At 38.2% G+C, this 27,878-nt stretch overlaps 1 protein-coding gene across 2 annotated transcripts in view; it reads left to right on the forward strand.

Moving 5' to 3' along the window:
* The first annotated feature begins 1,335 nt into the window (after positions 1 to 1,335).
* The window catches only part of hectd2 (HECT domain containing 2), a 79,903-nt gene continuing 53,360 nt past the window's right edge, over positions 1,336 to 27,878 (forward strand). For both annotated transcript variants that reach the window (XM_023266754.3, XM_023266755.3), the window contains exons 1-8: positions 1,336 to 1,866; positions 9,924 to 10,056; positions 19,932 to 20,070; positions 20,182 to 20,284; positions 20,377 to 20,466; positions 21,946 to 22,010; positions 23,549 to 23,594; positions 27,720 to 27,829. In XM_023266754.3, the coding sequence (XP_023122522.2) occupies positions 1,783 to 1,866; positions 9,924 to 10,056; positions 19,932 to 20,070; positions 20,182 to 20,284; positions 20,377 to 20,466; positions 21,946 to 22,010; positions 23,549 to 23,594; positions 27,720 to 27,829 (770 nt within the window). In that variant the 5' untranslated portion in view covers positions 1,336 to 1,782. The remainder of the gene's footprint in view (positions 1,867 to 9,923; positions 10,057 to 19,931; positions 20,071 to 20,181; positions 20,285 to 20,376; positions 20,467 to 21,945; positions 22,011 to 23,548; positions 23,595 to 27,719; positions 27,830 to 27,878) is intronic.

Here is a 27,878-nt window from a genome sequence, read left to right on the forward strand (position 1 = left end):
AATGCCTTAAGTTGTAAAAAGTCATGCTTCTAAACTGATCAGGAAATAAGTTTATTAACTAGAAATTAGCTAAACTTGTATGTTTACATCAGTTTAACTAGAAAGAATTTGTTAATTTGACTTAATACTGTTGTAGTGGTCACTATTTAATTCATCACTAATTGTTTGAAGTTGTAGGAAATCATGTTTTTAAGTGATAATGTGGCTTGAAATTAAGTTTGATCAACAAGAAATTAGCAACAAAAAATCCTACATTTGCATTAACTATGCTGGAAAAGATGAGTTAATTTGACTTAATATCCTTTGTGGTGTTACCTGTTCAAACTAAACTTTCAAAAATCAAAATAACAGTGAACACCACAAAGGTATTAAATCAAATTAACTCTTTTTTTTCTAGTTAAATGGATGGAAATATACAAGTTTTGCTCATTTCTAGTTAATAAACTGAAGATGAAGATAAAGAGACTTTATTGTCATTGTGCAGAAGTACAACGAAATTTGTCTGGAAGAACACAACAATTAGCAGCAGTGCAAATAAGAATAAAAATAGGTAAAAATACTCTCAAAAATAAAAAGAATCAAAGTACTTAGACCACTTTAGAACTTAAAAACATGATTTCCTACAACTTAAGGCATTTAATGAGTTAAACAGTCCACACCACAAAGATATAAGGTCACATTAACCCATCTTGTCTAGTATTGTTCATGTAAATGTATGAGTTTTGCACATTTCTAGTTAACTTATCTACAGTCCACATTATTACCTAAAACATAAATTTTTACAACTTAAGGCATTTAATGATGGGTTAAACAGTAAACACTACAAAGATATTAAGTCAAATTAACTCATTTCTTGTAGCTAAATTGATGTAAATATACATTTTTTGCTCATTTGTAGTTAAAAAACTTATTTTCCGATCACCAAATAAAATGGGTCAAAAATATGAAGTCAAAGAAATTCAAATTACTATTATTTGACACTGACTTGAAAAATATAAGATAATCAGATTTAATTGTCTTCCTCACAATGTTAAGATGATCAGTTTTCCCATAATATTATTTAATTCATTCTTAACATTACATACATATGTCTCATGCAGTGTTTTATAAATCTGTCATTTTTATTTTATTTTTGTTGTGTTCTGTTTGTTTTCCATCGGTCCAGCACAGATGTTGCAACAGGTCTTTCCTTCTTTCTTTGCCCTTTTATTGTGAATCCAAAACTCCCGTTTCCCGTTTGTTCCCCGCTCTCTTTCCGTGCGTGTGCTCGTGCGTGTGCTCGTGTGTGTGTGTGTGACGCTGCCGTCTCCAAGCTCCTCCGTAGGCGCCTCCTCCTCCTTCTCCAAACATGGCGCCGGTCCGCGGCTGTGCTGCCTCCCCGACAGACGACGCAGAGAGGGAGAGGAAGAGGAGAAGAAGAAGCGGGTAGAAACTCGCCCCGAACGTGTTTTAAAACTCCTTTAAAACTAACTCGACCTCAGGGCTCTTTACGGCGTCCAGCGGAGACTTTACGCGCGGCTTTTGGAGACGTTTACGCGTCAAGCTGTGCGCGTAACGGAGAGCCCACCTGTCCGACGAAGGTAGATTTCACTCCGTTCTCTCTAGGATGTGAATCTCCCTGATTTATGTGAGATAACGGAGCAGACAGTCGGATAACTCGGGGTCAGATCTGGCTCTGGTAGAAACATGTGCAGCCCTCTGAGGAGCAGCAGCACAGACGCCGCAGAGGAGTGAGTCTTTCCAGGGAAAAAAACAACTTTTCCACTCGTCCACACCGAGAGGATGGATGGAGAACATTCTGCGCTGTCAGGAGTTGAGAGGGAAAGAGAGAAGCTTCCACCTATTTACAACAGCTCCCCTCCTGCTGTAAGAAAACCGCCTTTTCTCTTGAGTTAATTCACTAAAAACACAAACAGAATTGATTTTTCCCTCATTGACTGTTTGTTGTTCAGAAAATGTCCTTCACGTGGCATCAAGTGTTGATGCTGAAGTGAAATATGTTATTGAACTTTTTAAGAATCATTATCAGTCTAAATACTGAAAAGCAATTCAATGCAGCACAATATAATTACTAATAAAGAAACTGGATTTATTAATATTATTAATGCAGTGAAATGATCCAAAGCATAAATGTGTGATGAAGCACAGAAATTCTAAAAGAACTCAAATTAATTTAAAATTAATTTAAAATCAATTGATTTAAAAAACATGTATTAGAACAACAGTTATATTGTCCAGATCATCCAACTAGTGAATATTAATGAATATTAATTAGTGTTATGTTGGTTTTACTCTAAGAAAAGTCTTATTTTTCTCTCCCTGTTGTGTTTTTTAAACTTTCATTGAAGGCTTCTGCAACCTTTTTGTTTATTCCATTGCTTTTATTGGTGTGATTTGCATTTATGCAGAATTATTCATAATTATGCAAGACAAATTGAATACATAATTAGACATAATTAGAGACTATAGGGCAGTGTTACATGAATATCTGCTTGTGCATCTAATGTTAATGCTTCCATTTGATCCTAAATCCTTTCAGGATTGATATGTTTTAGTAAATCTGCTGTTTTGCATGATATTTTTTTAACTTTTAAAGGGAAATGTATCTATAGATTTGAACATAAGATGCATAAAACATTGTAAAGTAACCTGCAGCTGAGTGACAGTGAACTAAGAAGTGTGGTTTTCTGGCTGGCTGGAAAAAGTGATGCCCCCGTCTTACATAATGACTCCTGACTTCAGCTCCACCAGTGTCCGATGATGTAATCGTTGTGTTTTTAAATGCAGAGCAGGAAACTCTCCGCTCTGGGTTCGTGTTTGGAGCGTTTTTGGTTGTCGGTGTCGCTTCGGAGCGGACCGGCCGCTTGGGTTGATGTCATCTCCATTGTGTCAGGGAGCAGGAATGTGCAGATCGGACGGTTCTGACCAATAAACAGTCTGTCATTGCTCAGACCCACTTCGCTGGTGTCTGGAAATGCCATAAAGAGGCTTGCATGCGTTCTCTCCCTGCAGCTCGTTTCTCTGGAACCTCTGATTCTTCTTCTTCTGCTGAAGTCTTCTGAGGAAAGTCGTGTAAAAAGTCCTCTCAGAGGCAGGGGGCTGTCGTATTAGAGAACCAGTAAAAGTGGAAGATTTGCAGACAGCGAGAAGCTTGTTTTTCTATTTTAACTGAGCAGAAAACCAGCCAGAGATGCTGCTTTCTTGAAGCTACCTGAGGCTCTCAGAGCACCATTTGTCCCGGTTTTCTTAATGAGCCTTTCTGCAAGAGGTGGTAACACTTTGGCCTTACAGCTAGAAGATCCCCGGTTCACCTTCCTGGGATCTTTCTTCATGGAGTTTCCATGTTCTCCCTGTGCATGCGTGGGTTTTCTCTGGGTTCTTTGGCTTCTTCCCACAGTCCAAAAACATGCTGAGGTTAATTGATAATTCGAAATTGTCTGTAGGTGTGAATGTGAGAGTGATTGTTTGTCTCTATATGTAGATCAACTGTCCTCTGCCTTCACCCTAAATCAGCTGAGATAGACTCCAGCCCCACTGCGACCCTGATGAGGATTAAGCAGTGTATAGATGATGGATGGATGGATGGATGGATGGATGGACTTTCTGCGAGATTTTGACTACATGACAATCTGCTTACATTTGATTAGATTAAAACTTGACTCAGCAGGAACTGTCTGTTTCCAGAGAACTTTGAATGGAAAGTTGAGCTGTTTCTCAGTTTTATGTTGTTGTAAATGGAACATTTTTGACTGTTGACTACAGAAAACAAGCAACTCTGAAGGCATCATTGTTGGAAATGTGTGATGAGCTGTTTTCTGACACATTGATTTACCAAATGTGGAGATTTCTGTCCCTCCAAAGGCCTCACATGTTGGTCTGTCCCACACTGAAGCTGACATATGAACAGGGAGACACACATTTAACCTTTAAAATAACTACATTTCACACATTTGGGACATTCATTTAGATTTTTTCATTTTTTTAAAAACCCGCATTCTTGTCTCTGCTCATCGTCTGCTTACAGTTTTGTCTTCTTGTTTTTCCTGTTTGATTGTTCAAGTGAATAAATTCTGCTGTCTCGTTCATCTGATATTCAAAACCTCAAACCACAAATTAAGCAGCATAAACTGAGAGGGATTTGATGCAATGCTTCCATTTGGAGTCTGTAGAATCAGATTAGATCACATTCTGCAGACTTTTATTTTCTCTCTTCCCAGTGCTCAGTTTGGATTTGTTGCTTTTTTGCTTGTTTGTTTGGCTGTTCACATTATTTTCACTCCACCAGGGAACGCGGTGGAAGTTTGTGACGGTCACTGTTGGTTTGTCTGTCTGTTAGCAGCATTATTAAAAAACAGACTAATAGATTTACATGAAATTTTCAGGGAAGGCCAGAAATGACACAAGGACCAAGTGATTAGATTTTGGCAGTGATGCGGCTTATAGTCTTATAGTCCCATCAATTCCTGCCGCCCGCTACATATTCAGGTCACGTGATTCGGTATCCATACATAACGTACACATGTATAACACACGCCTGTGCTCAGTGCAAGGTCATTTTGTTTGTGCGTACATCTGTATTAAATGGACACATTGTATAGTGCTGTGATTTCTGATCATCAATAACTAATGCACAAATGCTGCATTTCTAAAAAAAAAAATGAAATGCTGCGTTTCTGACAATGCCGTATGGGGGAATGAGCAGCCTTGGCAGAGTGCTGTGCTCTCTGAGTGCTTTTCTTGTTCATTGTTACTCCTTTTATTCTTTAATAAATTGCAAAGACAAACACTGTTGCACCTCAACGTTTTTTGATATGGCTCATCCAGATTTTTCACAACACATGACTCATTTTAAGTTGAATTCCCTGAACACATGGGATGAATCCACACCTGACAGAAAAGATGTAAAACTTCTTTCAGACAGAAGTGTCTTGAATCAGATTTCTGTTTGCAAATCATAAACATACATGGAACACACACATTTGTTTAGGTCTGCTTTCCATGGATCCAGACTATAAGCCGCATCACTGCTAAAATCTAATCACTTAGTCCTTGTGTCATTTCTGAACTTCCGTGAAAATTTCTTCCAAATCCGTTGGTCTGTTTTTGAGTAATGTTGCTGACAGACAGACAGACAGACAGACAAACCAATGCCAATCACCACATAACTCCGCCGTGTTCCTTGACGGAGTAACTATCAGAGTTATAGGAGGCATTGGAAACCCAAGACTTGATACTGAAGGTCTTTAAAAGTGGATGGAAACTTGTGTTCAGGGCTGAATGTATGAAGTCTGCAGAACATAAGATCTAGAATCAGAAATCCTTCTTCAGTTCCTCACGGTGAACTTTATCAGACAGACACAGTCATCATTTAACTCCGCCTCGTTACTTGGCGGAATAATAAAGAAGAGAAATCTGGACACCAGGCACGTGTTCAGAAGTCTAGCCAAGTTTCGAACGACAAATGCAAACTTGTGACAGCATCTGTCCTTCAGACCTGCTTGATGGTGGTCACAACATAATCACAGAACAAAATAGTAGAAAACACATTCAGGGTCCAGTCTATTATGTGCTCTGACTAACAGTCGTGTCCAGACTTCTTGTGCTCGTCACGTTACAAAAACACTTTATCCAAGTACAAATGAAATCAGTAGCCAGTGAGATTTAACTCTGTAGCGCTGAATAGAAAGTAACTCGGACAGAAAGTGTCTTTTGTACAAATTTGCCTTGTAGATTCAGGTCAAACGTCTGAATGTTTGCTGTCTGTGTCGGGATCAGATAAAGCTCAACAGAAGCCTTCGTTCTCTCGCTTCACTTTTTCATCTCATTAATCCTGCAGACTTGAATGTCTCAGTCAGGTTGAGATACTTCCAGTTTGGACAATGTCTCATTTTTTCACATATTTGTAGACATACTACATGTCAGATTCCATCGTAGTGGATTTTCTTTTCTGTCTTGATTTCCGTCTGATTCTTTTGTTTGTTCTGGTTTTGAGCATCTCATCGTCCAGACATCCAAACGAACCAAACGTTGGCCTGAATCTGTCACAACCCGCCGCCAGGCTTGTGGTGAATCGTGCACCAGAACGAGCTTCTTAAACTGGATTTTATGAGACGTCTCAGACCACAACCTGCTAACTGAGGCTAATATTTCTGCCTAAATCAACCGAAATCTGCCGACACGAACTCTGGCAGCGAGAATCGGCTCACATCTGGTTCTCTGGTGCCACAACTCAGCCGAATGTGGCAACGCTCAGCTGTATTTACCCAGACTGGATGAGGGAAAGTGTCCATGGATTTAACACATCTGACAGATCTGTTTGGTTGGTTAAAGAACCCTGAGTTAAAATGTTTGTATGTGTTGAAATATAAAACAGTTAAATTAGGTCGTGTCAGGTCAGAATCACTAAAAAGCTGGACTGAGAAAGACAATAAAGTTGCTTATTAAGAGAGAAGTTTCCGTCTCACACTAATGTACCAGATCTGATTAGAGATTAACAGCCGTTTGTGAGAACGTCCGACGTTCTTCTTGGTGTGGTTTCTCTCTGGGTGACAGCATTTCCTCTCAGACCGAATGACTGAGCAGAGCTGGACAGAACCGAGTTAAAGGCTGCAGCGCGATCAGCTAATTGCTGTCAGATGTGAACCAGGATGTAGTCGTCGAGGAAAAGCAGCACAAAGAGATGTTTGTTGACAGCGGTTTGTGTTTGCGCTGTTTACGCTGGACGTTTCTCAGAGCTCACCTGTCAGTCAGCCGCTGTGGGCGGGTCTCAGAGGGAGATAATGAAAGAGTGAGACGCAGCGGAGAGTGATGTGGCTGCTGGGTGTAATTATAGACACGTCGGTTGTAGAGGAGGTGGAAGGACGGTGGCCACGCTGCACAGCGAGCTAAACGCCAGCATGGCACCGTGTTGACAGTTATTTAGTTTGGCATGTTAGCACACTAATTAAACACAAGCTACAGCTGAAACTAAAGGGAATGTTATTGGAGTTATGTGATGATCGGCCTACATTTGTCTGTCTGTCTATTAGCAACATTATTCAAAAACAGACTAACGGATTTCGATGAAATTTTCAGCTTGTTGTATACGCACCAAGATATTGTGGGGGTGTTTCTGAGTCCCATCAATTCCCGCCACATATGTAGGTCATGTGAGTCAGTCCATGCATAATGTACACATACATAACACATGTCTGTGCTCAGCGCAGGCTGATAGATGTCAATTACATTATTTCTCATCTGTTCTTGAATTTCTTTGGATCATTTTGCAGCTTTTTGAGATCTTTTGGCCGACTTGATTTTTATTTCTTGATTGAGATAATCAGGCTTGGGTGTGGTCGGTGACGTTGAACCCGCTTTCCAAAAAATACGATTAGCCACAGTGAATTCATGATTTAACGAGGGGGGCAATTACTTTTCCACTCAGGGCCAGGAAGGTTTGGAAAGCTTTTTTCCCTTAAAACATTAAATCATCATTTAAAAACTGCATTTTGTGTTTACTTTGGTTATCTTTGTCTAATATTTACATTTATTTGATGGTCTTAAACATCTAAGTGGGGTAAATATTTAAAAAATTAAGACGGGGGTAAATACATTTTCACGGCACTGTATAATGATGTTTAAACGGTAGAAAAGCAAGTGTGTGTGTAAATGTGTGTTTAAGTGTGTGTGAGTCGATGCCAAGACTATGATTTTTTTCAGACTTTCCCTCGGGGTCTCGTTTCTTTGGAAGCCGATTCATTTTGAACGGCAGATTATCCGTCTCTGTGCTCCTTCTGTTCCGTGGTCCCTGAACGCAACGCTGCTGCTGCTGCCACTGTGTGTCTTTTTAGTGTGTTTATATGTGTATATATATGTGTGTGTGTTTGCTGTCAGGAGCGGCTGCTGTACATCTGCTGCTCTCTGTACCTCCTCTCATCCCTCCATCCTTTCTTTAATTTCCATTTCTTCCTCCTTTTCCTGTCTTTCTGCTCATATCCTCCTTCTGTTTTCCCTTTTTTCATTCCTCATCCCATCTGTGTTACTTTCCCTCTTTTATCCCTTTTTTCCTGCTCTTCACTCTCTTATTTTCCACTTTCTCCTCCCTGCTCTCCTGCCTCACTTTACTTCATCTCTTCTTCTTCTCTTCTAATTTCCCAACTCATCTGAAAGGACAAGAAAGCGATTAATCACAGAGAGTGTTCGCTAAATGTTCTGTTAATCCGTTCAGCTCTGGCTTGATGTTGTCACTGTCTGTTCATGCGGCTGAAACTCTGGATTTGTTTAACAAGTTCCCGTTCTGGTGAGAAACCTCAACACTGGAGAATGCACAGAGTCGGTTTGGTGATTTTATGAGCGAACTATGAAGCCGGGAGATGGAAGCTACTTGGGGTTTATTTAAGTTAGTTTTGATGTTACTCATTGTGAGCTACAGTTTGGGAAATTAGAAGTGTTTTCATTACACATATTACAGATTAGATGGTATAAATACAGTATTTTTTGAAGATATGTCAAAAGCAGTTGTGGTGCATTAACTCTCTGAACCTCCAGCAGATTTGTAAGGTTTGTTCTCTTTAAAAAAAATCACCTAAATTAAACATTATCAAAGCCAGAAGCTGTAAAAACAGACAAAAATCACAGAATATTCAACTTTCAGATGGTTCATCAATGTGTCACGTGTGAGTTGTGATTCCATCTGGAAAAATAACCACATCGAAACTTAAAGTCATGATATTTGTGTACATATCTAGTTCAAAAACCTGACCGTCTTCATCAGAGGGGCTGGAATCGCTGGTAGATCTAAAATTCATCTCAATAGACAGGTGTCAAATCTGACCCGAAACAGCCTCAGTGTACAACAATTTGTAGCACCTGTACAAAAGTATAACACTTTAGATTTAAAAGTAAAAATATTTTGGGTCACTTTGGAAAAAATCACCAGATTTCAGGCTAAAAGAATGATGTTTAGGGTATTTTTACTGCAGTCAACTGTCAAAACAGGATTAAAAACAAGGTTGAAGCAGATTTTATATATATTTCCAGGCGATTTTTAATAAATCTATAAGAGACCCAAAATTCTTGATTGTGTGTTGTAATGAAGACGCACATGTTTCAATGATTCTATTATAAAACAAGAAAAGCACTCAGAGAGCGCAGTACTCTGCCAAGGCTGTTCATTCCCCCATATGGCAGAAATGCAGTATTTGTTTATTAGTTATTGATGATCAGAAATCACGGCAACATAGAATGTGACCATTTAATATAGATGAACCCACAAACAAAATGACCTGAGCACAGACGTGTGTTATGCATGTGTACATTATGTACAGATACCGAATCACGTGACCTAAATATGTAGCAGGCGGCAGGAATTGATGGGACTCAGAAACACCTCCACAATTTAATCAATTGTTCCTTGTATCATTTCCAATGGAAAAATCCCGATATGTCCTCATCGGTGGATTTCTAGTAGGATCGCAGTCATGTGATCGTCAGCAGGCAGCTGACGTAGCATTCACTTGTTGTCATGGTTACAGTGACGCCGTGCTGCTATCTGGCATTGATACAGAAATCTTTAACAAATCTGTGGATCCAGACTATAAGCTGCATCACTGCCAAAATCGAATCACGTGGTTCTTGTGTCATTTCTGAGCTTCCGTGGAAATTTCATCAACATCTGTGTCTGTTTTTGAGCAATGTTGCGCACAGACAGACAGACAGACAGACAGACAAACCAACACCAATCACCACATAACTCCGCTGTGTTCCTTGACGGAGTAACTATCAGAGTTATAGGAGGCATTGGAAACCCAAGACATGATACTGAAGGTCTTTAAAAGTGGACGGAAACTTGTGTTCAGGGCTGAATGTATGAAGTCTGCAGAACATAAGATCTAGAATCAGAAATCCTTCTTCAGTTCCTCACCATGATCTTTCTGTCCCGGCAGGGTTTGGGTCGAGGAGTCAAGCAGCCTTTTCCGTCTTTGGGCACCTTCATCTCCACGCTGAGCCAGAGGAGGGACGCTGGGGGGCGGGGCTTCGCTGGCGGCATCACCGGCACCCTGACCAGCATCCGACACGGTGAGTTCACCTCCAGGAATCTAGATCATCAAAACTGAGGCGCTTCGACCCGTTCTGACTTCACTTTTGGTCACAGAGAGGGCACGTTCTATGAAAACTCACAGTAATGCCGTGCTGCTGCTACATTCAGCTGTTGGGGTGTTTCTTTGTGCCAGCAGGCTGAGATCACCGTGTTCGGTCCCAAGAACAGATCATCGCTTTAGCTTCAAGGAAATGACTCTAGACTCGATGGAAAAGCCTTAAAACAACACGGCTATTGTTAAAGACACACAAATAGAAAACACTCCTCACAGGCAAGGAAAATATTAGACTGGAGTATTTCTATTTTCTCCAGTAATTGGCTCTGATTAATGTTGTGCAGTCTCGGTTTAATACTCCGGCTAAAAACCACTTAAAAATTTCTCTCAAGGACTTGTAAGCATCACTGTCTTGGTTTTGTTAGCTAAAACTTTGAGAGTTTGCTGTTAACAAAGCCCAAGATGACATCCTCAAATTTTTTTCCACAATACAAAAATACTCAGTTTACTGTCTTAAAAAAAATTAAAAATGAGCCAAACTTATTAGTTACAGATTAGTCATTACCTAAATGATAGTTTTTTGAAGCCAGAACTGTAAATAATCTTCACCTAAAAATTTTTATTTTTTTTATAAATATAAATTTATTCTTTTGCAATGTATGACTGTGAAATTATACGATTTAACTGTATTTAAATCAGCTAAAAAATATAATTTTTATAGATATTTGCTGTTATTAAAGACAAATTGTGAATTTTCAAGACTGAAAAATCCTGAAATAATTTTTAAACTGTTATTTTATAGATTTTCCTTTTTTGTTTAATTACAGATGGTAAAATCTAGAAAAATCACACAAAAATATTTTGCTTCAGAGAATAACTCGAATAACTCGAGGAATCGTTTCAGCCCTACTTATCTTAACTTATCAAAGATGACGTCCTCAGACCTCAGAATATTCAGTTTGCTGTCATAGAGGAGGAAAGAAACAAGAAAATATTTGTGTTTAAGAAGCTGGAATTAGAGAATTTTGACCTTTTTTCTTTAAAAAAAATTACTAAAATTGAATAATTGCACATCAGAACCTTGGATCAGCACCTCCAGTCCAAGGCCAAGGTTCTCGGCTGGAAACCAGTGGATTGTTCCCTCTGGGTTGGAGGGGAGTTGCTTCCTTAAGTGAAGGAGTTTAAGTATCTCAGGATCTTGTTCAGGAGTGATGGGAAAATGGAGCGATAATGCGGGCGTTGTATCAAACCGTCGCGGTGAAGAGGGACCTGAGCCGCAAGGTGAAGCTCTCAGTTTACCATCCATCTACGTTCCAACCTTCACCTGTGGTCATGAGCTGTGGGTAGTGACTGAAAGAATGAGATCACGGATACAAGCGGCTGAAATGAGCTTCCTCTGTAGAGTGGCTGGGCTCAGCTGTAGAGATAGGGGGAGAAGATCGGACATCCAGAGGGAGCTTGGAGTAGAGCTGCTGATCCTTCGGGTTGAAAGGAGTCAGTTGAGGTAATTAGCACATCTGCTTCGGATGCCTCTAGGGAGACTTTCTTTGGAGGTTTTCCGAACACCTGAGAGGAGACCGTGGGGCAAAACCAGAACCCACTGGAGCGATTATGTATCTCATCTGGCCTGGGAACTCCTCGGGATCCCCCAGGAAGAGCTGGAAAGCGTTGCCGAGGGGAGGGTTGTCTGGAATGACCTGCTTCGTCAACTAGCTCTGTGATCTGACCCTGGATACACGGAAGAAGATGGATGGATGGATGGAGCATCAGAATAGTTGGAGAATAATTGTATAGTTGATTTTCCAAATCAAACTCTGGTGATAGTTTGTCTGTAGTTGTAAATGTGCTCATGTGAGGTCTTTATTTCTGAATCTGCACTGGAGAAATGGTGCAGAAACTGTGTTTTTATGCATCAGACTTCACTCCGACTGCCTCTGGTCTGTATCTGAATCCATATTAATGGATTTCACAGCAGATGTTAGCAGCAGAGCGGCTCAGTGTTCCTAAACTACAGTTTGAAAGTGTTCGGTCCGTCTTTGTTCTCACTGATCTCCGTCTCGTCGAGGATGTAATGATGTGTTACTTCCTCTGTTTACAGTACGCCTGATGTATACGCTCACAGTCTGTTTACGTCGAGCGGCGACTCGCGTCTGAAGAAAAAGGAAGGTTTTTGAAATGAGGCGAGAAGACGAGGAAAAGCTGGATTTTAACATCTTGCAGCGCACAGAAACTCCTAAGATCACACCTCTAATTAGCAGCTGGTTTTCTGGGAGCTGACTCACAGTTTGAGCTTTTCCTTGATATGTAATTAAACTTTCAGACCCTTTGTTGAAATACGCTTAGATATTCTCCCTGCGAGCAAAACATAACACCAAAATGCACATTTATTGAATCTAGTGCTCAGAAAATGACCATTATAGCAGGAAATCAGATCAAAAACACCAGTTCTGGAGCTGACAAATGGACTGTTTATTCTTCCTCAGCGTTTTGACATTAAAGGGATGCTGCTTCCTGTTAAAGGCGAGGTTATTTCTGACGGCCGTGAGAACGCAGACCAGCCGAGCGCTCACCAGCCCGCTTTGTCACCACGGCTACGATGCCAGAATAATTATGCAAACCTCCGCCCCAAATGAAAACCATATGAAAGTGAAAACACTCGACACTCACACAGATACTGCAGCATTCCTCCGACCTGCTGGATAACCACCACAATTTGCTGTTTCATCTGTAAAGCATTACGGGACGTTTGTATTTCCTCTTTAATATTGTCAAATATGGTTTGGTGTGTCGAGGCTGAGCACAGACCCGTCTGAGTTTCATTTGCGGATCACAAAACACCGACACCTCTTTCAGAAACACCGGAGTCCAAGTGTTTCTGAATCAGATTTTAAACTTTATGGATCTCAGCAGGGAGCCTGTTGCTAGACGTAATTATACAGAAAACAGCTAAAGTACTTTTATAAACATCACGTTTTTGTTCCAGACAAGTTTTCATCACATTAGTAGTATCTACACTTGGAAAAAAATTAAAAATATGTTAAAAAAAATTGTGAAAATCTTGCAAAATATCTGATAAAAAATGATGCAATACTGTAACTTTTAAAAGCTGTAAAAAAAACTAACAATAATGGGAAGTATCTGTAAAAATATATATTTTTAGCTGTTTTAAATTCAGTTAAATGGTTTAATTTTAGAGTTATACATAGTACAAGAATGAATATATATATTTACTAAAATACAGATTTTTGATGTGAAGATTATTTATAGTTTTGGGCTTTTTTTGTTCTGTTTTTTCAGTCCACGAATAAATTCTTACTTTTTTTTAGGGATTTTACTAGATTTTACCATCTGCAGTTTAACAAAAAGACAGGCAAATCTTTAAAATAACAGTTTAAAAAATTATTTAAGGATTTTTCAATCCTTAAAATTCACAATTTATCTTTAAAATTATGGCAAATCTCTATAAAAATTTGATTTTTAGTTGATTTAAATACAATTAAATCATAGAATTTAAAAAAAAAAAAAAAAAAAGAACTTTTTTAAAATGTGAAGATTATTTACAGTTATGGCCAATTTGCTGTGTTTGGTTTTGTTCTATTTTGTTTCTTCAGTCAACAACTAAATTATTACTATTCTTGAGTGATTTTACTTTGTTTTACTAGCTATAATTATCTCGAACAAAAAAGGAAAAATCTGTAAAATGACAGTTATAAAAATTATTTAAGGATTTTTTGTCCTTAAAATTAATCATTTGTCTTTAAAATAACAGCTGCTGTTATTTTTAAGACAAATTATAAATTTTTTAGGATTGAAAAATCACTTCTACTTTTTCTGCTGTAATGTCGAGCACAAAGTTCGATTAATGGCTGGAATAATCGATAGAATACCCGATTACTACAATGACCAACAGCTGCAGCCCTACACTCAGTAACACTTGAGGAAGACAACACGGTTCGTCCTTTTCAGAAAACATCAAAGCTTTGTTGAGGTAAACTCTGGTTAAAAACAGACGAGGAAGAAAAGACGTCGTCCTTGAAGGTGACTCCTGATTAAAGGGCGTCATGGCAACCGAGGCCTGTTGCTGTCACGACTAAATTGGGCGACGCTGACAAAGAGGTGATAATTAGGAAGCCGTGAAGAGGGAAAGATGAGTTTCGTCTCCCGGTTGCATCACTGATCAGCTGTGTTCTTCCCCTGTGGACAATGTTAATTTCCCATCTGGTTCCATTAAATAACTAGAAAAGCAGTCAGAGAGCACAGTACAGCAAGGCTGTTCATTCCCCCATATGGCATTGTCAGAAATGAAGTCTCCAATCTCAATAGATACATCTACAAAAGTATAACATTTTAGAATTAAAAGCATTTTGGGTCACTTTGGGGAAAGTCACCAGATTTCCGGCTAAAAGAACGACGTTTAGGGTATTTTTACTGCTGTCAAATGTCAAAACGGGGTTAAAAACCAGTTTGAAGCAGATTTTATCATTTTTCCAGATGATCTTTAATAAATCTACAAAAGAACCAAAATTGTTGATTGTTTCTTGTGATGAAGACACACGTTTCAATGATTCTATTATAGAACAAGAAAAGCACTCAGAGAGCGCAGTACTCCTCCAAGGCTGCTCAGTCATATGATTTCCGACGGATGAAATCTTTAAAAAAAACTGTGCTCTGCAGCGGTGGATTTGTAGCAGGATCACAATCATGTGGTCGTCAGCAGGCAGCTGATGTAGTGTTCATTTGTTGTCATGGTTAGTTCTTGCAGTGGATTTATGTCAGTATTGAGCTACAGAATAGTTTTAACATCATTGTGTGTTCCTTTTAATCATCACAATTGTGATTTTATTCATGTACTTGCATTTCCACCACATATAGCTGGTATTAGCGCCTCTTTATTATCACGTTATGATGAAATATATAGCATTTTTATGTATGATTTAGCTCGTCGGAAGTGTGGCAGCCTCTAATATTATACTGATAGTAATGAAATATATGTTAGACTAATATTTCTGCGTGTACACTAAACTACAATGATGTCTTCCTTTAATTTAACCCACCTGCAGGACAGACCTCACCATTTAGCTGCTTGGATTCCTGTGATAAAACGCCTGTTCAGTGCTGTCTGTCTTTTATCTCCTGCCGTCCGCACCCACAGGACGAGCTCCCACAATGCACCTGGACCCGGCTGCTCCTGACTATTGTTACTGTGGAGACGGAGACAATAGGACGCTAATTATAAAGAGAAAGGATGGATGATGGGAGGCGTGGGAGGATGTGTGTCTGAATCCACGTAGAGCAGCCTGGCCTCTGTGATTACGCTCTGATTGGGGTTAATAGCTGCTGTTTGTGTGGAAAAACAGCATCGCTAGCAGTTCTTTTTCAGTTTCTGTCCTTTTTGTTGCTTTTTCGTGACATGTATTCCCTTCACCTTTACAGAAAGGCCTGTTTTTTATTTTATTTTTTCACAGTCAGCATATAGATTAATATTCTTCAACAGTAACTTTGGCTAAATATTATTTGTAATTTCACAAAACAGGGAAAATCTCACTTTTTCCCCCTAAAATATGAGCAAATATCAGTAGAATAATTTTTTATTGTCAAAGTTGCAAAAGAACAAAATACTCATTTATGAAAATACAGTTTTTTATGTGGACATTATTTACAGTTGTAACTTTTACCAGTTATTCTCTGTAATTTAACACTCCCTACACCTATTCACATAACTTTGCATGTTTCTAGAAAAGAAAGATGGAAGTATATTGATTTGTTTTTTTTACAACCAGCATATACATTTATACTTTTTTCAGTAATTTTTACTAGATACATGTAATTTAACAAAACAGGAAAAGATCTGTAAAGTAACATTTTATTATTTATTTATGTATTTATTTCTAAACCATTCATAATATACAGTTTTTTTCTTTCAAAAAAAGGACAAATCTGTAAAATAATAATATTTAATTTATAGAAGAAGGAAAAAAATCTGTAAAATAACATTGTATTATTATTACTGTTATTTAAAATCTATTTTCAATCCTTAATATCTATATTTTTTCTTAAAAAAAGATAAATGTCTGTAAAATTATAATATTTAATTAAAAAAATCTCTACAATAAAATTTTTAAAAGATTTACTATTTTTCAAACCTTAATGTGCATAATTTGCCTTTCAAATAACAACATCTGTAAAATAATAATATTTATTTCAACAAAACTGGAACAAAAATCTGTAAAATAACATTTTTAAATTCTTAATATACTTTTTCCTCCTCTGTAAAATATTGGCAAATATTGGTAGAATAATTTTTTGTGGTCAAAGTTGTAAAAGACCGTAATACTAATTTTTACAAATAGAAAACAATCTGTAAAATAGTAATTTAGAAAATGTTGACATTCTTTTTATACATTTTGTTCTTTAAAAATAAGGATATTTTTTCTGATTTAAATACAGTAAAAAATATAGAGAAAAACACAGGTTTTTGATGTGGACGTTGACAATTAAATATAAATTCATACATTATTTCCTCAATTTTTTACTAGCTATTATCTGTATTTTAACAAAACAAGAAAAACTGTACAATAAGACTTAGAATATTATAAATGTTCAATTCTCAATTTACAATTTTTTTCAAATAACTGCAATTATCTGTAAAATAATTACATTTTTGCTCATGTCAGCACAGCCTAAACAGTGTACTTTTACAGTCAACCATTTATAAAAACATTGTTTTTGATGTGGACGTTATCTATAGTTGTAAATGTAAATGAAGGCTATTTTTCTATGATTTTTAGGAACAGTAAAAACACCTCCCGTCTCTCTTTTGATAGCAGTTGTTCTATTTTCCCTCCGTTTATTATTTAAACTCTTTTAACCTGCAGATCTGCCACTGGAGGTCATCAGCAGTTTGTTGGTGAAGCTGGTTTGTTGTAAAGTAGAAGCTCATTTGTTTGATTTATTGATGAATTGATAACTGTAGATGGATTTTTTTCTGTCTAAGCTACTTTGGTCAGAGGTCCAAAGGGTAACTGTGATTCTATTGACGGTTTTATATAAGAGATTGTGTCTCTAAACGCTGCAAACAAGCCACATAAACGAGGACAGCATGTTTACCTGCTGCAGCATTCAGGGCCACAGAGATCCATTTGTTCCAACGACAGAACAACCTTGACTGAGCAGGTGATGGCTTCTGTAAATAGCACCGTGTTGATGGAAGAAAATTGCTGTGATTCTCCTCTATTGAACTCCTAACTAGTAAACACTTCTGCTTTTTATTGCGTCCTTTGAGTCTGTTCTATCTGCTAGTTTCCATCCGCTCACAAGAATTTCCATCACAAGAAGCATATTTTTATTTTTAATCTTGTATAAATGTTCCTTCAACGCTGTGAACCTCAAATCTGCCAGCAGGTTTAACTGACATTCTATATACCGATCAGACATAACATTCTGACCAGTGACAGATGAAGCTAATAACACTGATTATCGCTTCATCATGGTCTCTCTAAGTGGGTTGGATATATTAGGCAGCAAGTGAACATTTGGCCCTCAAAGTTGATGTGTCAGAAGCAGGATAAGTGGGCAAGTGTAAGGATTTGAGTGAGCTTGACGAGGACCAGACTGTGATGTCTAGACGACGGAGTCAGAACGTCTCCAGAACGTCTCCAGAACGTCTCCAGAACGTCTACAGAACGTCTCCAGAACTGCAGCTCTTGTGGGGTGGTCTGCCGTGGTCAGTATGTATCGAAAGTGCTGCAAGGTGAACGTCCGTCCGTCCGTCCGTCCGTCCATCCATCCATCCATCCATCCATCCATCCATCCATCCATCCATACACAGCTTAATCCTCATTAGGGTCGCAGGGAGCTGGAGTCTGTCCCAGCTGACTGAAGGTGAAGGCAGGAGACACCTGGACAGGTCACGACGAGCACAAAGGGAAGTTGAATTAAGTAACCTGAAGATGGAATCCCATGTGTGATTTGAAATTGACAGGTTCAAGTCCTGCTCCCAGGAGGTTTTAATTTTGTCAAGTGAGACCTGTCTTATATTGGACAGCCTGTCGTATATAATGGATATGAAAGTTTTTGCGATGGGTGCAGACTCAGAAGTACATCAATGGCATTCCGGTCAGGAGCCCCAGGGAAGCTTGGTAGCTGAACCTGTAGAAAATGCCTGACTTGTAGGTATCTAAAAAAGTGGGTGTTGGGAAGGTCAAACATTTTAGAGAGTAGGGCTGGTCCGAATAGCAATGTTTGGGCCCCGGATATTTGGCCCCAATTAATGACAAATATCCAAATATTCGGCTTGGGGTGGAGGAGGAGGAGGAGGAGGGGGACGGACAGAAGTGGTGGGAATGCATAGGCAGTGTTTGGCTAATGCCAGTTTAGGTTAACGGTCATAGGTTTGTTTCCACCATCCAAGCGGGCCAGACTGGACTGTAGTAGAGTCCATTAAATACTGCTCCACCTCTCACTTAGCACTTTGGTCTTGCTCCTCACGGCAGAGTTGGTATGTCCGTGTGATACAGCGGGGGGTGGGATAATCCAAGTATTAGAGAGTTGTTCACCTTGGAGGGCTGCACAGTGGCTTGGTGGTTAACACTTTCACCTTGCAGCAGAAGGTCAGTGGATCTTTCTGCATGGAGTTTGCATGTTCTCTCTGTACATATGTGGGTTTGTTCTGGGTACTCTGACTTCCTCCCACAGTCCAAAAACATGCTGAGGTTAATTGGTGACTCTAAATTATCCATAGGTGTGAATGTGAGTGTGATTGTTTGTCTCTATATGTATCCCTGTGATAGACTGTTACCTGTCCAGGTGTCCCCTACCTTCACCCTCAGTCAGCTGGGATAGACTAATGAATGGATGGATGAACTACCCTACTAAATCCTGATATGCTCAATAGAAAGTCAGTATAAATTCAGTAAAAGAGCAAATTACTCATTTATAAAAATACTTTTTTTTCATGTGGACATTATCTGGAGTTGTAAATGTAAATTCATGCTTTTTCTGTGATTTTAATAGGTAATTATTAGAAATATTATTTACATTTTTCAGTCATTTTTTGGGGCTCAGGTGGTGACAGTTAGTGTGTAAACTGTTTAAAATGTGCAATAAATTCTGTTCAGTGTTTTTATTGCATGTATTTCTAGTAGCAGAGATACAAAGACGGAGTTCATGCACCTTAACCTTGTATGTGAGGAGGCATTGCATGCACTAGATGGGTCAAAAATCGAAAAAGTTGATGATTTCCTATATCTAAGAGGGTACACCAACACAGAACACGATATAGAAATAAAAACCGGTAAACCTTGGGGAGCATTGCACTCAAAAATGTCAAAAACATGAGTATCTCCAATTAAAACGGCAACCAAAATAAGAGCGTTCAAGGCGTCAGTGGAATCATCTGACTTTATGGATCCGACTCCTGGTCACTAACGAAGAATTTTAAACCACTTATAGTAGAATGTTTGTGATGGTACGAAACATCTCCTGGAAATCACACCTCACCAACAAGTCGCTCTATGGTTCACATCCATGCTGGTCAACCATCATTAGGCAGCGTAGACCAGCCCTGGATGGACATGTGGTCAGACACAACGAAGCAGCTGGTCGTTGTTATGGAAACCTGATACTATCAGAAGGACTGGTGGGTCAATCACTACATTAAGGAAGGTGCTAGAGCAAGACACTGGTCTGGAAGGTAAAGAACTTTTGACTGCAATGCTGGACAGACGGAGCTGCAGGAATATTCATGTCACTGATTCCGTCGGATGCAATTGACTGACCGACTGTTTTTATTGCTGCAGCTTGAGCAGCTCTGACCTTGTTTTTCTTCTTTAAGGAAAATGAGTGCTTTCTGTCCTGCAGGGAGAGAGCTACCTCCAATCTGCAGAAATGTCCGTCAGAAGCAGCGACTGTCCATCGACACTTTGCCTCCGGAGGTCAAAGCTCCGTTTCCCTCCGACCCCGTCATCCCTCTGAGGACCAAAACCACCAAGGAGTTCCAGTGAGTCTCCTTTTATCGCTGTCAGCTCCATAAAACCAAACATTAATGCTCAAAACATTCAAATAAATAGCAAAGGTTTGTCCTTTTGATGCGTTGTGTTTGTGTTGCTAGGGACGACGTGGAGCGTGCCGTCCAATCAGGCGACTGGAGGGAGGTCCGGGAGTTTTACCTGACCACCTTCGACTCCTTCATAGAAATCAACGCTGCCTTCAAGGTAACTTTTGTTGCTGTTTTTATCTTTCTCTTTAGACGAAATGGCACTCATCTGTGACCAGACACTGTTTTTATGTTTTCCTCCTTTCCCAGCGAGAGGCGAACGGTTTGTTTAATACGATAGAGGACTCAGGAGTCAACGCCAAGTTTGTCAACGCTGTCTACGATGCTCTGCTCAGCACAGTGAGTTAAAAACACTCTTATTCATGCAAACTTTAGAGTAAGAAGATCTTAAAATCCAGCTGCTACTGTTGGCTATGTGGAAAGATCAGGATGAGGATGGCTGGACTTTGAAATGCTATTTACATGCTAAAAATGCTATTTCAGTGCACCAGTTTGGAGATTTGATCCTCTACCACAACTATATTATTATGGCATTAATTAAAATGTTCTCCCAGGATTCATTTCTTTCAGTTCAACCCTGAACTTTCAGCAATTTCTGGATGTTTTTTTCACATTTTTACTCACTATGTTCCCATTTTCACTGCTATATGAAGTCCTGCAGCTCCATGGAAACAGAACAAATATGACTAGATGTAGAGAGAACTCAAAGATGCCTTTTTGACACAGTTATGGGTCATTCCAGAACTGGAGGACATTTGGGCTTCAACATTTTTGAAAAATAAACCTTTTCCCATTTTCTGCTACATATTCATCAATAATAGGTAATAAACTTATCAAAGGCTTGATTGGCTCAGCTTCCACATCAATGGTAGCATTTTTATTCCATGTTTTCTGTGTTGTTTGCTAACCCTACTCTAATCACAGTAACAGGGTTGCTAATCCATGCTAATGTGATCTTTTTCTCAGCAGTAGAAGCTAGATATTTAGCTGCTGTTACTGCTGACCAAGAGGACAAACTGACTGATGGAAAACAGTCCAAAGAATTAGTCTGATCCTGATAATATGAGGTAGAGTGAGACATTCAATCAAGGCTGACAATGTGAAGAAGATATGAAAAATAGAAGAGAGGACATAGCTTTGCTCTACACATTCTTTAGGAAAACTGATGAAGTTAATTCCAGCGTTTCATGTGATTCACTATTTTCTTCTTCTTCTACCAGCTAAAAAGGTTATGCTAACAGGGTTGTTGTGGGATAGACCTTCCATACATAATAATTTCATTCATAATTGCATCAAAATAAACAGTTGGTGGAGCTAAATCTTCAGTCAGTCCAAGAAAAAGAGATGACAAATAAAAAAGGTCCAGATGAAGCTCAAAAAATGATAATAGCGTGGAAAACATGCTGAAAATTAGTTTAATAATAAATAATAGCTTTGTGAAATAGTCTTATTTTGGCAATTTTCTAAAGATAGCATAACAAAAGCTGATTTAGTTTTTGTGATTTTGACGAAATTTTGAAGTTTAAAGCTTTTGGTGTGTGACAGAAAAGCATGTCAGACAGTTTAAAAAAACAATTATTGTGTTTGGTGCTCTAAGGGTTAAGTCTGTGAATGTGAAAACAGCAGAGGATCTCTCCAAACACCTCACGCTGTCCTCGCAAACACTCGTGTGTCATTAAGTGACCTCCCCGGTTAAGTAAAGGTTAGAAAAGTATGGCGCCCGGTGTTTTCATTTCTCTTTGTGGGTCACTGACATTCAGGGATGTTGATTCAAGCTTCTGTTTTGGACACTGAGCATGTTTCTGTTGTGTGCTTTAGCCTCAGGACATCCAGAAGTCGGTGTTGAAAGGGATCATCAACAGCCTGCTGAGGGAGTGGAAGGGGTGAGGCGACTCCTGCGACACGTGTGAACTCAGAAATCTTTACTTTTCAGCTCCGGTGCAGAAGCCAACAACACAAACTCAGATGAGATCACTGAGTGTGACTGAAAGTGAAGCTGATATGACTGTCAAAGCTGTAGATGCAATAGAATTTTGCTTCCTATTTTAAAGTCAAGCAAATATTCTTGTTCCCTTGTAACAGAGGTGTCAAACCTGTGGCCCGCAGGACAAAACCGGCCCTCTAGAGGGTCCAATCCGGCCCGTTGGACGATGTTGTAAAGTGTAAATATTAAAGAGAAGACATTAACTGCAGATTGTAAATTAGTAAAAGTATAAATTTAAAATCATTTCTAGACCATGACAAGTTGTTTTGATCATAAAGTAAAATAGTAGATTGCAAATAGTTCTTTTGTTGTTTTGTGTCTCATTTTTGTAATAGTTTGTCTTGTTTTTGTTGTTTTTTGTCAGACTTTTGTCGTTTGTCTCGTGTTTGACGTTTTGTCTTTCTTTTTTGTCTCGCTTGTGTTTTTTGTCTTATTTTGTCATTTGTCCATTTTTTTTTGCTTTGTAACTTTCTTGTTTCTTTGTTTGTTCTTTTGTGTCATTTGTCTCATTTTTTGTCATTTTGTTTCATGCTTTTGTCTTTCTGTGTCTCATTTTTGTCATTTTATGTTTTGCTTTATTTGTTGTTTTATCATTTTTGTCGGTTTGAGTTTTTTTGTCTCGCTTGTGTTGTTTGTCAACTTTTTCGTTGTTTTGTTTCGCGCTTTTGTCATTTTTGGTCTCGTTTGGAACTTTTTTGTCTAATTTTTTGTCTCTTGTTTTGGTTCATGTCGTTTGTCTAATTTTTTTGTTGTTTTGTTTCTTGCATTTGTCATTTTTGGTCTCATTTGTGTCATTTGTGTAATTTTTTGTCTCGTTTTTGTCATTTGTCCAGTTTTTTGTCGCTTTGTAACTTATATGTCAAATTTTTTATTTCTTCTTTTGTTTCATGTCATTTGTCTAAGTTCTTGTTATTTTGTGTCTCATTTTTGTAATATTTTCTCTTGTTTTTGTTGTGTTGTTTTGTCTGACTACTATATCATTGAATTCCAGATAGCTGTGACTAAATGTTGTGTTCCTTTGTAGACACACTGTTCTGGAAGTTGTAATGTGTAAATGATAAACTGAGGCATAAAGTTGCTGAAATCAAACTTATTTTTCTTCAGAAATTTCAGGTTGTTTATGATGTTTTGTAAAAAGATAATTCCTGAAATGTGAACATTTTCAGAATGTACTTTTTTCCACTGAAACAAGGGAAACATTTGGAGTTATGATTATTTATAGGTTATTATGCTCTGATTTTAGTGATCAGGTCCACTTCAGATCAAATTGGGCTGAATCTGGCACCTGAACTAAAATGATTTTGACACCACAACCCTTTAGAGTCATATGAAAAATGAGCGTCCAGTTTGAACAGACATGCTGGTTGCTTTGCTGTGTTCTGCTGTTTTTACAGTATCTCACATTTACTTTCTTTTTTTTTCTGTTTTTGTTTTCAGGCCTCGGACAAAAGATGACCTGCGAGCTTATTTCATTCTTGTTCAGGTGAGAATAAAAATCCCAAAGACTCTGTAAACTGTCACGATATGCATCAGAAATCACACTGCGTCTTGGAGTTGGAACTCGATGCGCATAATTTTAGATTAACCCTCTGAATTTAAAGCAGTTTCTGGGCATATTTACTCACTGTGGGCTCATATAAAGTCCTGCATCTCTAAGGAAACAGCACAACCATGACTGGAAGTAGAAAGAATGTCTGCGAATGTTTGTGCAGTCTGACACAGTTATATTGCCACTTTTCATAAAAAAATGATTTCCTATTTTGCCAAAAAAATCGCAAAACCACAGGATCAATACTTACAACACACACTAATACTGGAGACAAATATGACTCTACATGCTATAAATATTTTACTGCATAGATTGTTTCTATATTTCCATGCTTATCTCCTTTCTCCTCCATGTCAACGCGACCTGCAGTTCAACCAGAAACTAGAATTTTTATCACCTGACTGTTGGTGGCAGATGAGTCACTAGTGGCTTCCTGGTTACTCCAAACAGAACAGAAGTTTTTGTTTTTTCCAGACTAGTTACTGCAAATTGTTTTTTTTTTTTTTTTTTTGCCAATTCTTAAATGACACGTATAGAATACAACAATTTTAATGAAATGATACTTGGAAGTTTAGATTTGGTGCATTTTCCTGCACAGACGCCAAGTTCAAGAGTCATTAGAAAGTTGAAAATTAAACAATTTTCTCTCAGGTTTTGTAGTTTCTGCCTCTAAAAATGGTGTACTTCTGGTAATAGTATTTTAAGACAACATGCATTTCAAATCTTTTCTTATGTTGTGTCTTTTCTGACCTTCCCTGGAAATTTCATCCAAATCCATTAGTCCGTTTTTGAGTAATGTTGCTAACAGATAGACGGACAGACAGACAGACAAACCAACGCCAATCGTCACGACTCCGCCACATTCCTTGGCAGAGTAACAATGATAGAAATGATGGACAAAGTGGTTTCTGCACAAATGTCCTCAAACAGATGCAGACAGGTTTGGGAATCTTCACGTCTTCCACAAAATTCGCTCTTATAGAAAGCAACAGTTGGGTTTTAAATCATCATAAAGTGTCATGAATCAGTATTATGAGTTTATTGAAACTGCTGTATATGTGCAGCTGTGGTCCTTTAGGTCTCCATGCTGTCAGCAGATGATCTCACAATGTTACAATAAAACATGATCGGTTTGCAAAACCGACGCAGATCCTAAAATATTAAACATGAGGTCAGCAGAGGACATCTGTACTTTCAGTGCTTTGGAATTTGACCAAACAACAACAACTTTTGAGCTCCTTTTTTCCTTTCTGATCTTCACTTTGTCTTGTATTTTGGTTTCTCTTTCCATCCTTCATTTCTGTTTATTTCTGTTCTTTGATCCTTCTTGGTCCGGTTTGGTTCTATTTCTTGCCTCTCTTTTCCCTCATTCTGCCTCCAGTCTGATTCCCATATATGGTTTCAGGGAATTAGAATCAGATAAAGGCAGGAATCTACAGTAGTTCCCTGTGGTTCTGCACACAGAGTGAGGTCATGTTGGAGTTGAGAGCTGCTGGTTTCCCGTCTGATGACGACTCTCCTCCTTTATGGACTTTATGGTTTTTGGTTCTTCTTTTTCCTTCTTTCTCCAGCTGTGTTCAAACCTCCCAAAGACTCGGAGTTAAAACTTCCTCTCTTCACTTTTTCAGGATTAGTGGTGTCGTACTAAACACTTAATTCTGTTGAGCATGTTCTCACTATATATTTGAAACCTTATGTAAATTTCTGGTTTGTTTTAACATCTTCACGTCTTCACAGTCCTTCGTTTCTTTTACTTCTAATACTCTTCTGGCTGAGTTCTTTAATAAGATATCAGAACAGGAATCCGCCAAAGCAAACTTTGCCCTCTGTTTTCTTTCTCTTGTTCAAATAAATTTGCTAAGTAGTTTGCTGTTGTGACCCATGAAGCCTCTTTTTAGAAATGTTCCCAGACCAGAGGGATTAACTTGCTGAGTAAAATGGTATTAATAACAGTAGAAATGATGGAGAAAGTGGTTCGGGTGGAAATAGCTTCAAGCAAATGCCGGGGCAAAACAAATCAACTCATTTATAGAACAACTTCTGCACAACACGCTGTGATTGGCCAGAAATTTTTATAGCAGAAAATTAAATATTTATATAGACATTTGTGATATTTCAGCTTGATGTCATAACTTTGTTTCCGGAACGATTTATGACGAAAGCCTGAATGTTTCTCTGTTATTTCTCATCGTGTTTCTGATTAAGAATCTTCAATAGCTCCTGTTATTCAAAAACTATTCAAAAACAAACTCAAATTTAAGTGTGCAAAAAAACTGTGCTGAAAGTGTGTTGACAGGGAATTAAAAAAAATCTCAAAGTATGATACATCAATCTTAAATTTCACAGGTGCCATTTTAAATATCTATAGTTTTTGATTCTAGTGATTTGAGATGCAAAAACCCAATTGTCTGAAAACAAACTGAACTTAGCTCAAAATTTAAATAAGACACAGAGGCAGGAAGAGTCAGATGGAATTCTTAGATTTACTGATGTTTGGGTAAAATATAGAGGCTGGTTCATGAAGCAGAGCTGATGAGTGCTTTAAAAACATCACCTGATGTCCCCAAGTTTTTGAGTCTTTTCTCATCTTTTCTTTTGTTTTTGGCTGTTATCATGGCCGTGACCGATAAACTTTTCAAAATAAAACGGCAGGGTTCGGCTGCTTGTAATGCATCATGTCGCCCAGTAAATTGACAAAAACAGCCATTCTTGGTAAACGATGGTCATTCAACAGCCTTCAGTTTCAGCCATGTAGCCACCTGTTTGCATTGTGTTGCTTTCTGTTAGTTCACTGTATTCATTTGCAATAAGATTTCTGTTAATCATTAGCAATCTTGTTGCTTGAACCGAGGTGAAGCATGTTTCTTTTCATCAGACCAGTTAAATCACAGGATAATAACCACAACTCCAAATGTTTCCTTTGTTTTAGCACAGAAAAAGTACATTCTGAAAATATTCACATTTCAGGAATTATCTTTTTACAAAACATCATGAACAACCTGAAATTTCTGAAGGAAAATAAGCTCAATTTCAGCAAAATTACGCCTCAGTTTATCATTTACACATTAAAACTTCCAGATCACAGTGTCTACAAAGAACACAACATTTAGTCACAGCTATCTGGAACGATATAGTATTTTACTTTATGGTCAAAACGACAAAGTCAAACAAAAAAAAGACAACAAAAACAACAAAAACAAGACAAAATATTACAAGAGAGAGAAACGACACGACACAAAGCAAAAAAAAGACAAAAAAGTTACACAAATGACACAAATGAGACAAAAAATGACAAAAGTGAGAAGCAAAATGACAAAAAATAGACAACACAAGCGAGACAACAAAAACACAGAACGACAAAAACAATACACAAAACAATGAATAAAGCAAAACAAAAAAATGACAAAAAGACAAACACAAGTGAGACAAAAAGGAAACAAAACGACAAAAACGAGAAACAAAATGACAAAAACATGAGAAAAACGACAAAAAACAACAAAAACAAGAACTTGAAAATTTAAATATGATTTTGACAGCTCCTAAAAAGGAACTAGGTTATAAAATTACATCAACTTTTAGGTGTTCTTGCTAAAAATGTGTCTTGATCTCACGACAAAATATAAACCGTCTTGCCAGAATTTATTGGAGCACGCCCAGCTAATGGGTCACAACATGGAGTCTCCTCGTTTCACAAAGTAGCTGCTTCTAGAAATTACACTTACGTCTGTTAACGTTGTGTTCATCAAATGTACCAAAGTGCATGTTCAATGAGATCTGGCTCAAGAAAGGTGCAGAAACCTGTTGAAAATAAAAACAGAAAAGATGCACAAACCTATGAACATGGGAGCAAAGTCAGAAAAAAACTACATTTCCTAAAAGTATACCAGCTTGGTAGACTTGAAACCCATGTGGTGACCATTTTTTCCAAACAAAATGCAACGGAGAAACATGGACCTGAATGTGTTTCAGTTCCTTTGAACCTTCTGAAGTCATTTTCTAGACCAAATCTGTAATAAGTCAGCTTTATTACAGCATTATTCTGCTGTGTTTTGTGTGTAGAACCCGCAGTACTCCAGCACCAGCACCTATGTGATCTACGCTCACCTGCTGAGGCAGATCGCAGCTCTATCTGAGGCCGACCACCACTTCCTGGTTCACTGGCTCAAGAAGTAAGTGTGTTTTTTTATGCATGTGTGTTCATCATGTTGGTGTCAGTTT

The sequence above is a fragment of the Amphiprion ocellaris genome, chromosome 16 (genome assembly GCF_022539595.1).
Source record: "Amphiprion ocellaris isolate individual 3 ecotype Okinawa chromosome 16, ASM2253959v1, whole genome shotgun sequence".
Lineage (NCBI taxonomy): Eukaryota > Metazoa > Chordata > Actinopteri > Pomacentridae > Amphiprion > Amphiprion ocellaris.